The sequence below is a fragment of the Propithecus coquereli genome, unplaced genomic scaffold, assembly GCF_000956105.1.
Source record: "Propithecus coquereli isolate 6110/MARCELLA unplaced genomic scaffold, Pcoq_1.0 Scaffold2, whole genome shotgun sequence".
NCBI lineage: Eukaryota > Metazoa > Chordata > Mammalia > Primates > Indriidae > Propithecus > Propithecus coquereli.
In genome coordinates this window covers 857,944-873,346 of record NW_012144966.1, presented here as the reverse complement: position 1 = coordinate 873,346, position 15,403 = coordinate 857,944, and the positions used below count along the sequence as shown (strand labels likewise).

General features: G+C 34.4%; 1 protein-coding gene across 2 annotated transcripts in view; it reads left to right on the top strand.

Moving 5' to 3' along the window:
* The window catches only part of FZD6 (frizzled class receptor 6), a 38,638-nt gene extending 29,664 nt beyond the window's left edge, over nucleotides 1-8,974 (top strand). For both annotated transcript variants that reach the window (XM_012643652.1, XM_012643651.1), the window contains 4 exons: nucleotides 1,234-2,251; nucleotides 4,663-4,811; nucleotides 6,024-6,452; nucleotides 7,450-8,974. In XM_012643652.1, coding sequence (XP_012499106.1) covers nucleotides 1,234-2,251; nucleotides 4,663-4,811; nucleotides 6,024-6,452; nucleotides 7,450-7,618 — 1,765 coding nt within the window. In that variant the 3' untranslated portion in view covers nucleotides 7,619-8,974. The remainder of the gene's footprint in view (nucleotides 1-1,233; nucleotides 2,252-4,662; nucleotides 4,812-6,023; nucleotides 6,453-7,449) is intronic.
* The last annotated feature ends 6,429 nt before the right edge of the window (nucleotides 8,975-15,403 follow it).

Below are 15,403 nucleotides of genomic sequence, written 5' to 3'. Positions count from 1 at the left end.
ATCATAGAAGGACGATTAGTAAATTGTGATATACTTACACACTGGAATACTACCGTACAGTTGATAAAATGAATGCAGTTGACCCACATCTACCAACATGGATAAATCTAAAAAACATAGTGTTGAGTTAAAAAATGAAAGTTACAGCATGATATATACAGCATGGTGTCATTTATATAAAGTTCAAAACCTGTGAAACAATGGTATGTAAGGTTATGGTTAACAAAAACCATAGTAAAAATATTTTTTAAATGCTTGAGAATAAAAACTGAATTTGTAGTAATGAATACTTCTAAGGAGAGGAAAAGGAATAAGACCAGAAAGGGATTCCAACTGTATTTGTGGTGTTCTATTGCTTTATTTTAAACGATATAAAGCAAAACTGACATAATATTATGTTTTAATAAAGCTGGTAAATATATGATTTTATATATTTCATTTTATGGATATATATTTGTCTCTATTCTTATCTAAGGTATATTTAAAATGCTTTATTAAAAACCACTACTTTATAAACTACTTAGATCCTCCAGAATAATACTGGTATATTCAAACTCAACTGAGTGATACAGTTCTGCAAAAGACAGAAACATACCTGTGTACCACTCAGGTCTATCCATAAACAAGGGAGGCAAACAGCCAAACCTAAACACAGTGGTGATGTGAGTTCAGCTGGTCCTCAGCCTACCTCTTGGGTGGTATTGTTGCCCTTCTTTAAAAACTTAAACTCTACCCTATCAATCAAGAAGGATCTCATTTCAGTCATTGTAATTGCAATCACCTTAGGCATATGTTTGATTTACTTTTCTTATGGGCATTAGAAAATAAAAGTTAACTTCTCCAAGACTTACATTTCATATACTATAAACAGACAAGCCAGCACTTTTTTTGTGTGTAGCCTACCAATTAAGATAAATTCATTCTTAAATATTGAGTCTTAAAAGTAGAAATTATTCTGAAATTATTAATTGACTGTTTTCCAAATAAGTGAATTTTCATGTTTAACTGCCTTGTATTTAACATATATTATTGTGTCAGGGCTCATTAACAGCTACAAGTTTTTAGTCAACTTCAAAAATTTCTACTCAACTGGAACCTGTAATCCATTTAGGTTTGTATGTCTTTCCATCAGGTATGAATGCATAAGGTAATATTTTATAGTTGGAAAGCATAGCATTAAAATAGTGAACCAATAAAAGTGTTGACTTCATATATTTTTTATAATCTTTACAGATTAAAAAACTGTGATGAGTCTGTTCCTGTAACTTTTGATCCACACACAGAGTTTCTTGGTCCTCAGAAGAAAACAGAACAAGTCCAAAGAGACATTGGATTTTGGTGTCCAAGGCATCTAAAGACTTCTGGGGGACAAGGCTATAAGTTTCTGGGAATTGATCAATGTGCACCTCCATGCCCCAACATGTATTTTAGAAGTGATGAGCTAGAGTTTGCAAAAAGTTTTATTGGAATAGTTTCAATATTTTGTCTTTGTGCAACTCTGTTCACATTCCTTACTTTTTTAATTGATGTTAAAAGATTCAGATACCCAGAGAGACCGATTATATATTACTCTGTCTGTTACAGCATTGTATCACTTATGTACTTTATTGGATTTTTGCTAGGCAATAGCACAGCCTGCAATAAGGCAGATGATAAGCTAGAACTTGGTGACACAGTTGTTCTAGGTTCTCAAAATAAGGCTTGCACTGTTTTGTTTATGTTTTTGTATTTTTTCACAATGGCTGGCACTGTGTGGTGGGTGATTCTTACCATTACGTGGTTCTTAGCTGCAGGAAGAAAATGGAGTTGTGAAGCCATTGAACAAAAAGCAGTGTGGTTTCATGCTGTGGCATGGGGAATACCAGGCTTTCTGACGGTTATGCTTCTTGCTATGAACAAAGTTGAAGGAGACAACATTAGTGGAGTTTGCTTTGTCGGCCTTTATGACCTAGATGCTTCTCGCTACTTTGTACTCTTGCCACTGTGCCTCTGTGTGTTTGTTGGGCTGTCTCTTCTTTTAGCAGGCATTATTTCCTTAAATCACGTTCGACAAGTGATACAACATGATGGCCGGAACCAAGAAAAACTAAAGAAATTTATGATTCGAATTGGAGTCTTCAGTGGCCTGTATCTCATGCCATTAGTGATACTTCTTGGATGTTACGTCTATGAGCAAGTGAACAGGATTACCTGGGAGATAACGTGGGTCTCTGATCATTGTCGTCAGTACCATATCCCATGTCCTTATCAGGTAAAAGCTATCATTTGGATTATGTCACTACTTTTAACGTAGAAAACGTTTCCTAGAAATATACTTGCATTAGTCATAGACATAAAATTAGATTTCAGGGGAGAAAATCCGACAGACATAGGGAATGATTTCCTACACATCAGTTGAAACTGGGGTAAATGTCCCAAGAGTTCTTTCCTCAAGCTTTAGCTTCAGTTACAATAGTAAAGTGCCTCCTTTATTCTTACAGAAATTAAATTGAGTTGCAAAGGCAGATTAATAGTAATGAAGAGCAGAGTCAAAAGAACAGGCCTTCTCATAGGGAGAAAAAGAGAAGTAATTTCTGCTGAATTGGGGATTGTTTTTTATTTCTTCAATTAGTAGGAAAAAAACGTTAGTTGGGTACATTTAATTTGATCATATTATAACTTTTCGTATAAACTATACTTATAAAAATAGAATTTGATTCTTTGTGAACTCATCCTGTAATTTCTTAACTGAAAAAGAGACTATTGAAACAAAATATGGTTTTTTTGTTTCTGATGCTTATGATCAATATAATGGTAGTGTTTTTAAGATTAAAAAAATGTAAACTTCTGAAAATATAAAATTTAAAGCATTTTAGTTGAAGATTTTTTAATAGGAAGTTTGTTTTATTTTAATAGATGTATACACTATTCTTGACTACAGAATAGTATTAACTGTGTGGAACATGAGTGCTACCATCAAATCAGTGTATCAAATCAAGCAAGTGAGGACTGAACTATTTTACATAATTTATATTCTAGAAATTACTGCTATATAACATGGTGGGACCTCTTTTTTATACTGATATGTGGGGATAATAGTTTTACTTGTCTTACACGTTGTCCATAGTCTTTTATCCATATTTTACTAAACACTTAATAAAGAAGCTGCGTCTTAACGTGATCCTGTTTTATTAAATGTCTCCTAGAGTCGTCCTCAGTCTTTTTGGCAACAGGGCGGGGAACAACTATTACATACTGCTAAAAAGCTAAAGATCTGTGGTTTTTAGAAATTATGTTTCATGTAATCATGTAAGAAACTATAAAATATTAGAAGATAGAATGAGGAAATTATAATCTTCAAGTAAAGAAGGACTTCATAAGTATGATATAAAATTCAGTAAATATAAAAGAAAATATTGCTAATTTGATTAAGTAAAAAATTTTTTCAAGATTCTGCATGGTAAAGAAAAACCCATAATCAAAGTCAAAAGACCAACTGAGAAAGTTTATTTGCATGTCACATTGTAGTTCAAGGGCTAATTTTTTAATTTATAAAGAGTTCCTATAGACCAATAGGAACAAAACCAACAATCTGATATAAAAATGAGAAAGGAAAGAAAGAGTTCACAGAAAATAAAAATGAAAGAACTATTCTTAAACGTGGAAAATGTTACAGTAAGAAAATATAAATTAAAATTATATTTCTGTTTATGACATGGCAAACATCTGAAGGTTTTATAACCACTGCGTTGGTGAAACTGGCCAAATACACATTTCCAGACTTTGCTATTAAGAGTTTCAATTAGTTCAACCTGTTGTGGAAAGCAATTTGACAATACATATCAGATTTAAAATACACATACCTATTGATCCTGCCCTTCTGGGAATTTATAGACAGATCTGCTCACAAATGTGATAAAGATAGTCACTGCAGCATTATTTGCAAATGGCAATAGGTTGGAAGTAAATCTATTAATAGGGGTAGTTGAATAACTTACAGTTCATCCACACAATGGAACAGCCTTTAAAAAGAATGAAGAGCTCTATTTGTACTGATAGAGAATGGTCTCCAAGAAACAGTAAGTGCAAAAAGCAAGATATGCAGAATATATAATATTTTGACACTTGTGCAACTTTTAAAGATAGTTATTTGAAAGTTTATGCTTAAAAGTATAATTTTTATAAAATTTCTACATTTTCACATTTTACTGATATTTATTTTACTATAACCAGCCAAGTTTTTATAACATATAAACATTAACAGTGCATAAAGACCGTAAAATATGTGTTGCTGTTAGGAGTTTAAATGTATTTTTGTGGTAGATTATAGGGAAGGAAAATAGGTAAATATTTGGAAGCAAATATTTTATTAATACCAGTTGTTAGAGGCTACTGTACCTATAGGGAAAAAGAAATCATGAAGATTTAGGAGATTGTTTCTAAATATATTTAATAGTTCAGTATTTTCCCTTTCTAGACATTTGATACACGGATAAAGTTTCTTTGTTTAGAACTTAGGTAAAAAATATGTTGCACTTAAAGCAATATTCATTTTATTATGTTATTTCAAACCTTTTATGATAAAAGTTGAAGATTAATCATTTTTGCTCAAATTTTATGTACACAATACAGACTTTTCTCTCCATTTAAATGTATCACTGAAAATTCACTCTTTCTTTGTAGGCAAAAACAGATGCTCGACCAGAATTGGCTTTATTTATGATAAAATACCTTATGACTTTAATTGTTGGCATCTCTGCTGTCTTCTGGGTTGGAAGCAAAAAGACATGCACAGAATGGGCTGGGTTTTTTAAACGAAATCGCAAGAGAGAGTAAGAACCTATTGAATTATCTCACATTGTTTTGAAATAAATAGATCAAAATACCAAGCAACTATTCAAATCATCACTGTACTGGAGTTTCATTATATCAACTATTATTTCGATTTGATGAGCCAAGTGAAGTTTGGAAATCTTTTTATGAAAGACACTTGCTTTATTTTGGCATTTGCTATAATAGTCTTTGATGTATACTATTCGACGTATACTATTCTATTTGAAATAAGAATGAAAGATATATGAAATGCACATTTTATTTCCATGATTTATTATATATCCAATATTATTACTGTTACCATTGGATTCATTATTTTGGGTGCAGCATTTTTAATAATTTTATCCTTTTTTATCAATGATAAAAGATGAAATGAGATCAAATATATGTAAGGAAATCTAGAAGTGTGATTCAAATATAAGTGATCTGTTATCATTATTAACTATGTTTAAATTTTATTACACACAGTTCTGACCTAAAATTTCACTTATTTGCCTTGCCTGAGATGGTAAACATTCAAACTTACGGAGTATTCTATAACAATAAAGATTTACATTTATGAATAATCATTTTAGTTATATATATATTGAATACAACATACTAAAACAATTTTAAAAATTGTTTCCTATTGATTTGATTAGTGAACTCTTTGTGGTACAAATTTCAGAACTGTAGACCTTTTCACAAATAAGTTGTTGAAATCTGAAGAATTGTATTTAACTAGACTTTATTTTGCACTATTATTGTGTGTCTATCCCATATTTATATACTCATGGTAACTGCTAACTTTAATGTTAGAAAAGAATTAATACATTTAAACAAAAACCATTAATTATATTCTATATTCTTTTTTTTCTGGTTTACTTTTCTGTTTGACATATTTATATGTGATACAAATATAGCTAGTCCCTTACTTTAAGCTGATTTGACTTTCCTTGTCCTTATCCTTTGATTTTTGCCTATTTAATTTATTACCAGTTTACTATTTATGCTGACAAAAGCAACTAAGAGTGTATGTATAAAAGATTTCACTTTATGGTATCTACTTGTATCATAGTATTTATAATCCCAGATTTTATAAATAATATAAATCATAGAATTTTTAACTTTAATGAATGAAGATTTTTGGCAAAAGATGTGTGATTTTTTTATGGCTTCTGCTACAATACTTAAAATTTATTAAGAATCCTCTCTTGGATTTTTTTTTACAGTCCAATCAGTGAAAGTCGAAGAGTGCTACAGGAGTCATGTGAGTTTTTCTTAAAGCACAATTCTAAAGTTAAACACAAAAAGAAGCACTGCAAACCAAGTTCACACAAGCTGAAGGTCATTTCCAAATCCATGGGAACCAGCACCGGAGCTACCACAAATCATGGCACTTCTGCAGTAGCAATCACTAACCATGATTACTTAGGACAAGAAACTTTGACAGAAATCCAAACCTCTCCAGAAACGTCAGTGAGAGAGGTGAGAGCAGACAGAGCAAGCACCCCCAAGTTAAGAGAACAGGACTGTGGTGAACCTGCCTTCCCAGCAGCATCCAGCTCCAAACTGTCTGGGGAACAGGCTGATAGGAAAGGCCAGGCAGGCAGTGTGAACGACAGGAACAGTGTGTCTGAAAGTGCTCGGAGTGAAGGAAGGTGAGATTTACCTTTGTTATCTAAAATCACTATTTTAAATACTGCACTATGCATTTCTTATTAAAGCATAACACATCTGGAAAGAAAGCATTTTATGATGTATCTATACATTTAACCCAAGGAAGTTTGGGTTCAGCCTATAAATGTGCTATTTAGTAGTTTAATTCTTAGCTTTGAAAAGAGCCTTAATATATGTTGTTCAAGTACAAAAGTATGCTCATGTCTATGGTAATTGTAAAGAGTTGCTTGTACATTTAGGTAAATGCAGTTCATCTGAAATATGGGCTAAGTTTTAATTAATACTACATTATGGTACTGTCTAAAAAGTGTTATTTTAAACAAAGATAAGTATAAAATTATTCTATTTTCTGAACACGAAAGGATATTGGCATTATCTTTAATGAATTTTCCCAGATGGTCATAGGTGACCAAAACACAGGTAAACATCCAATTAACCAGAATGCTATGAAGCTGATTACTTTAAGGTCCCAAGGCTACCTTACCTAGCCCTCTCAAACTAGGCTAAGTGCACTCTCTGTATTCTCTCGTTAGCTTTCATATATCTGGATTGTAATTAGATACATGCTTTTATCCTCCACTACATTTGTAAACTCCTCAGAGATCGGAGCTGAAGTCTTACATTGTGTTCCCAACCTCTTACACAGTGTCTGATCCATGGTAGGAAATCAATAAAATATTTGCTAAACTGAGGGCAGGAATCCTGCCTTATTAATTGTATTCCTCACAAGATACCATGCTTAGCCCCAAAATGGGTAGTGCTTGATGAATTTTCTGAAGTCAGCAAAAATTGTGTTACAAAAAATTGTCTTCGGAGTGTTAAAGTATACCAAAAGAGTTTTACTTAATTATTCTCTTCTGATAAGGGTGGACACTGGTTGGGGGTAAAACTCATGAAAAATGGGTACCAATTCTAAGGACATCTGGCATCATTTGTGCTTGTGGATGTATGTACATCAACTTTTTTTCTTTTACCTAGGGTAAGTCCAAAGAGTGATACTGCTGAAACTGGCCTGGTGCAGAACAACAACTTGCAGGTCCCCAGTTCTTCAGAGCCAAGCAGCCTCAAAGGTTCCACATCTCTACTTGTCCACTCAATTTCAGGAGTGAGAAAAGAACAGGGAGGTGGTAGTCATTCAGATACTTGAAAAACATTTTATCCTGTTACTTAGAATCAAATCTGCATTACACTGGAGATGACCAATGCACTGTTTTATAAGAATCACTGTTACCTTCTTTTGCACTTAAAGCTGCATTGCCTACTATTATACTGGAAAAAATAGATTTCATGAATAATACAATTCATTTCACACAAAGGTTAATGACAGCAGCATACCTGAAAACAGAAATGTGTAGGTTAATAATATTTTTTAAATTGTGTGGGAGGAGACACTTAGAGGAATCTTCCTTCTCTATTTATGAAGATTCTACTCTTGTTAAAAGTATTTTGAGATATACTATACTATTTTACTTTTTTGATATAAAATCAAGATTTTTCTTTGAAGTATTTAAAACATCATTATATCTTTTTATATATATTTGAAAATAAGCTTATATGTATTTGAACTTTTTTGGGAAATCCTGGAAAATCTCAAATATTTTTATTATGTTACTCTGATATTTTAGCCTGCTTTGGTAGCTTTCACACTGAATTTCTAAGAAAATTGGAAAATCGTATTCTTTTACAGTATAAAAAATATTTGACACACCAAAACATTGTATAATAGAAATTCAACTTTAAAAACCTTCTTACTCCTACCTTACCGTCCAACATGTGTGAATTTTATAAAGTCTTACTGTTTTAGGAATTTCACAGATTATGCGGCTGAAATAAGGTGCTTACTGGAAGTGTCCAATATTGATTGTATTGTGCTGCTCACTGATTCTTCTGCATTTTAAAAATAGAATGTCCTGAAGGATTAGTAGATGAAATGTTAGTCTTTTGTAAATTAAGCCAAGTGCAATTGATTTCCTTTTTTTAATGTTTCATAACCACCCAAGATTGTATTGTAACCACTTACAGTTGATTACACTTTCCCTTTGTTTTGACTTTTGTTTTTTTAGAATACTACAACACTTTGTATTGTACAGTATCTTTCTCAAACATTATGTAGAATTTATTTCTGCAGCTTAGTAGGATTTTGCTGAACATTCAAAAGTATGATGGCAATATTAGTGCCAATGAAATAGAAAAAAATGTAGTCTTGATAAACAAAACAATATATATTTTTTACAACATACTTTTAAATATTAACGAATTTTCTTAATTTTGTTTCCCATTAAGTATTATTCCTTGAACAAGGTTTTCTAACACTTTGGGCTTTTTCTCTATTTAGTATCTTGCTTCCCCCCCCCCCACTATCTGTTACAGCATAAAAAGAAAATTATCATGTACTGTATGGAAAATGTTGTAAATATTAACTTTTCCACATTTTTAAGCAGATAACTTTATATACAAAAATGTTTTGTGTTATCTTTTTATTAATAAAATTTTCTTTGTATAAAAGATTTTGGAGTATTATATGGTTAGTTATAGTAGTCCTGGCACAAGAAGTAGTATAATTTTTCAGACAAGTAATTTCATGACTAATCAGTCGGGAGCTTCTCTTTAACTGGGGAAAGGGAAGACAGGACTCTGTTTTTTGTCACAGTGTCTTCTCAAAAGTGTAAATTATACAGCCATATTTATTGTACCTTTTTAAAGCCACTGGAAGACCTGGGGTTTGGGGGGGTGGATGATAAAGCAGGATCCTGGGTTCCCTTTGCTTCTACTCCTGGCAGTGGATTAGGTAATTTAGACAAACCTCCCAAAAAATTAAACTGAAATACATGGATAAAATAAAACAATATCATCTCCTAAACATTTTTTATGGTGAGGAATTTCCAGGTTGAGACCTGAAAGGAGAGAAATTGATGCTGCTAAGCCCAACATCTGGAAACTCTTTTGCCCATGGAGCATTTGATGATTTGGAAAAGGCAGCTGAGAAGTTGACCAGTGCTGTTGACAGCCTCAAAGGTCTGGAGAATAAGGGTAGGGGAGTCTGCAACCATCCTACATTTAGAATTGTTACCTCAAAGGTTTGCATCCTAGGAATAAGTTTGAACTGTAAATAAAGCAACCCTACTTCAAGTTATCTGGCTGGACTAGAAAAAACCCAGACCTTGAAATTCGATGAAGGTAGATGTGAACTAGTAATACCCTCAGGCACCAGACAGAAGCAAATGAAAATCTCTGGAGGAAGAAAATGTTATTTTATATAATCTACAACTACTTTTTAAAATACAATGTCCATCATATAATCAAACAATCAGACATGCCAAAAAGATAATTTTTTTTGCTCATGATAAAATGAACAAGATTGGCACAAACAAGAGAAAAAGATCCACAGGTACTCCTGACTTACCACACATCATGTAATTTAAAAACATCTGCAAGGAAGACAACAATAAGATACTACACACCTATTAAAATAGTTAAAATCCAAAAAGCAAACAATACAATTTTCAGTGAGAATGCAGAGCAACAGGAACTCATTCACTGCTGGTGGGAATGCAAAATGGTACAGCCACTTTGGAAAACAGTTTGGCACCTTCTTACACAGCTAAACACCTTACCATATGACCCAGCAATCGTGCTCCTAGGTATTTATCCACTTGGTTTATGTAGATAATCTGCTTTCAGTGTGGAGCATAACTTTCCATTCCATGTTTCTGGGTAGCACATAGAGCCTTTCTTACAATGAATACAGTACAGGGGTGTGTGGAGAAGCCTGACAAACACTACCTCAGCCAGAGTTAAAGTCAACAGTGCATGTTGCGATTATGCACCCTTCATATGATCTGATGAAAATGGCAGATTACCTCCGTGATCTTCCCCAAACTCATAACCTCACTCTAGTCGGAGGGAAATACCAGGTAAATCCCAACACACGAACATACAAAATACCTGGCCAGTATTCCTCAAAAGTAGTCAAAAATCATCAAAAACAAGGAAAGGCTAAGAAACTGTCACAACAAGAGGAGCCGAAGAAAATATGACAACTAAATGTAATGTAGTATCATGGAAAAGAAAAAACACATTCAATAAAAACTAAAGAGATCTGAATAAAGCTTGGGCTTAAGTTTGTTTAGCCTAGTCATTCAATTCAGTGAAATGCTCTTTAATTATGTGTGTGGTAATTTTCTTCCTTCTGCTTGCTTTTTCTCACTGGAACTCCTTTTAGTCAGATATTGAAATTCCTGAATGGATCCTTTAATTTTCTTAGCTCTCCTCTCTTTGAATTTTTCTTCTCTTAGAAAATTTATCAAACTTATTTTTTAAATTTCTATTGAATTTTTGTTTTGCCTATCATTTTTTAATTTCACACAGCATTTTTATGTCTTTTTTATAGTATCTTCTGTCCTATGATTCTTTTATATATATGGTATTTGAAAATATATAATTTACTTTTTAAAGGTCATATATAAAACATTAGTTTTTAGTATTACTTCGTAGCAGATGACTTTATTAAAGTCCCTTAGTCACTGTAATAATTTTGCCATTGATTTTTCCTGGATTTTCTAGGTAGATGATCTTTTTATCTTAAATAATGTAATTTCATTTCTCATCTATTAGCTAAAACTTCTGGCCAGGTATTTTGTGTGCGTGTGTGTGTGTGTGTGTGTGTGTGTGTGTGAGAGAGAGAGAGAGAGAGAGAGAAAGAAGGATTTTTTTTCTGTCACCTGGGTTATATAGTACAGTGGCATGATCATAGTTCTCTTCAACCTCAAACTCCTAGGCTCAAGCCATCCTCCTGCCTCAGCCTCCCGAGCTGGGACTATAGGAGTATGCCACTATGTTCAACTAATTTTTAAAAATTTTTTGTAAAAAAAAAAAAAAATTTTTTTTGTAGAGATGGGGTCTTGCTGTATTGCCCCAGGCCAGTCTTGAACTCGCAGCCTCAAGCAGTCCTCCTGCCTCAGCCTCCCACAGGCATGAGCCATTGTGCCTGGCCCTGTTTGAGGCAGGAGGATCTGTCTCAAAAAAAAAAAAAAATCCTATAGTACTTCATCGGGAAGAACAATGTTGGTATTTGATAGAAGATAGGTATTTTTAATTAATAAAGAATCCTGTTCCATATTATAATTTTTTAAGAATTCACAATAGGTATTGAATTTATCAAATGCCTTTTTTGCTATCAGGATTAGGATGCAGCTAACTGTTGTAACAATCCCCTAAATCTTGGTAGCTTAAGAAACTTATCATTCGTGTGACAGGTGCACATGTTCTTGAGGTAGTCTTCCAAATTCAAGCAACCTCCACTTCCAGCTTGTAGCTCTGTCATGTCTCTCACAGAGGAAGAGAGAGTAAATTACTGCACAGGAAAAAGTTTCATGGGCCAGAGTTGGAAGTGACACACAACATTTCCAGCTACATTCCATTTGCCAGAACTCAGGCACAAATCCATACCTAACAGCAAGGGAGGCTGAGAAATGTAGTCTAGATGTCTGCCTGGCAGGGAGAAGAAATTAAAATGGTTTAGTGAGCCACTGGCTAGCATTTCAATCTACTAATGTGTTAAATAACTTTCCTAATACAATGCCATCCTTTAGTTCTTGAACTACTTTACTGGATCATGATGTATCATTTAATGTACTGCTAGATTGTTAGTGCTTTATTTAGGATAAAAATTTACATTATGTCTACATATTCTAAATGATTTGTCCACCCTGGACATAATATTTGTGATCAATAAATGTGAATTTTAAAAGTATTTTCAATAGCAAACTTCAAAAGCATTATCTAATTCAAAAGAAAACAGCAGCCTGCTGTCTCAGAAGAGGTGACATTAATTTTCATAAGCATTACATAGCATTTTTCAACCAAGAAAGTTGACTTAAATTACATAATATATTTACATCTACAATAACAAGGTTGGCACGAGCCAAACCCAACAGCAGTGAAGTCTGCCACGAACTCTCACTTTGAAAGTCTGCTACAAACCCTCAACAGAATTTTATGGAATGCCTTTCTTCAAAAAGACGCAGAATGCCCATTAGAATCCATCACTGCTATGCGATTCATGGTTCTGAAGAGATCTTCCCTAAACTTTCCTGGTAAATCAGGACCAAAAATAGATCCTAATTGCTACCCATCATCAAAATCACAGCTTCAATGCTTCCTTACTCTCATCTTCTCAGAAATGGACCCTTGGTGTGCACTTCCAGGTACTACTGCTGGAAAGTTTTAACATTGCCAAGGCAGGCGCTGGTGCTCTCAGGAAATGAAAGGTGTAATTTGCAGTAACCACAAGAAGTCCCACTGTTACTTTTCTGCATGGAAAGCATAATCTTTAAATCGCCAATGCCCACACAGCACAAGTCACAGACTTAAATTCCAGATGGCAAAGGCTTAAATAGTGGCCTCTGTGATCTGTCAAGTGCAAAAGAAACAAACTTTCATTAACTCACAGTTGCAATGTGTCCACAAAAGGAGCAAGAAAAGATTAAAAGGCTAATCCAAAATTATCAAAGACATTGGGACCCGGAGCTAGGAGGCAGTGGGAAGTGCTGTAGTAAAGTTCATTATGAATATTACTGGAGGAGGGAACCAAAAGGGAGCAATGTGAAAAGAAATACAGTGAAGTGAAAGGAAGGAAAAACGTCTAGTGGTAAATACTACTTAGAAATAAAAATAAATGGAAAATTATTGCTAAGATGAGTAAATTTAGTAGCTCCATTCTGAGGTTTTTATTTTCCATCCCTAGAAGGAAAAAAGGGAAAAACCAGGAAACATTTTGAAGAGTAGGTTTTCTAATTTTCCACCATAAAAGGAAAATGTGAGGGAGGGTGAACCTATTTAAGTCTTGATAGAAACGTCTCTGCTTTTTGAATAAATTATTTTCCGAAAGCATGTCATAGTTCATCATTTATTAAATATATTAGACACACTTAAAATATTTCCTACTTATTTGTTTTCACTTACACTGTGTTTTAATATAACTAGTGTAAAGAGTCTGTTAAACCCTACATTTAATACCTATATTTATAAATATACTATTATACTATTACATTTAGAATATGTTGAGAGGAGAGACACAAAACCAATAGAGATTAAGAAAAAAATCTTCTAAAGTCAGAAGGAAATGAAATATATTAATATCTTCTTCATCTTTTTTCCAAAGTGCTAACTAGGGTAAAACTATCTAGTTTGTGAGCTTATTTCCTCTGGGGACTATTCCAGGATCTAATTAGTTTTGCTGCCAGGAAATACATAAATATGAGTATATACAGACTCTACACTATCTAGAAAAATTCACCAGCAAACTAAGAGCTTCCCTAGTGGTTTTAGTCCTTCCTAATGGCCAGTCCAGTGGCCCCCATGAAAACATTCATAAAACAGAAACCTCCAGGCCTGTAAACACAGTTGACCACTGGCAAAATCCCTGCTGGCATTTCCAGCCCCTTAACTGCCACCTCCATTAGTACAGACTCCATGCGAAAAAGAATGGCCCTCTGTGTTTCTAGAGCTGGCCTTGTTGGCAGGCTGCAGGCAAATAAAAAGTACAGTAAGACAAAACAGGAGGACTGTGTTTCCTCAACTGACAGCCATCACTGCCTCTTTGTCGCAGGTCCTCAGACTCTGGGCTTTCCAGACTTACTGCACAGACACTGAGCCCCCCAAAGGTGTTCTTTTACGAAAGCAAAGACCACGGAAGTGGTGTTCAACACATCCCAAACTGGTAGGAGGTTGTCTCAGGGCTTTGAGGCAGTGCAGAGTCTGAACCCTCCGAAGAGACCAAACACAATATAAAAATATGCTGTCTCCAATCCACAAGTTACAGGGTGATAGAAGATCCTGAATTCATGCTTGCAAAGGGTAAGTACATTTAAGGAATTAGCAGTTAAACAGTATGAAATCCTACACTGACATGAAGGCCTTCCAAGGGATTTTTAAGTGCAAAAAAAAAGTTGCAAAATTATACTTACAGAATAATGACACATATGTAAACAACCCCCACCCCACAGAACCATACTATATATATTCTTTGTTACATATACATGTATCTAGATGCATAATAATACCATGTGTGTTAACAACACTCACCCCACAAAACAATACTACATGTTTTCTATAGTTACGTATATATGTACGTAAATGCATAGAAGAAGAAAATGCAATAGCGTTGATTATCTCTGTTGAGGGGATCAACATTGTAGGTGATGATCAAAGCACACTTTAGCCTGATCTGTCATATTTAAATTTTTATAAGAAGAATCTACTAATATATCACATGAAGTAATTAAGAAATCATTTTTTAAAAAAGAAAATCTGCTAAGCACCTATCTAGCTAATGGTGACACTTTGGATCCAGCCACATCTGCCTGAGAGAGGCTGGGCCTGAATGCGGCGGCCATGGCATCAGTGGGGGTGAGCCCCACATCTGCAGGCCAGGGAGGAGCAGCCCACACCACCGAGGCTGGAAAGTGACACCAGTTCATCCAATTCAAACTCCTCTAGGTCCTTGTTCCTGCATGTCTCTTCCTTCCCTGAAACCACATTCTCTTTAGCTGACAACCACCACATGTTTATTACAAACTTCTTCAGTTCCTTCCCCAGACTCCACTCCCATCACTACAAATAAAGCCTACACCTGCTGACTTGATCCCAGCACGAGGAAAGAGGAGCCTCCCAGGGTGTGCTATTGGGGACGCAAGCAAAGGAAGCAAGGCTGCAGTAGGCTGCATTCAGCAGAACACCAGCGATGGCAAATTCTTCCTATCACCCCTCTCCCGACGCTAGCAACATCTCAATTTGCTTCTATATTCTGCAACCATAAGTTGAAAATCTGCTCAAAAGTGAATGCAAGGGTCTGAGATCTGAAGTCAGGGAGAGTCTAAGACATTCATGTCTTTCTGCAGAAGGCAGACCGCTGTTCTCTAGAAACTCCACC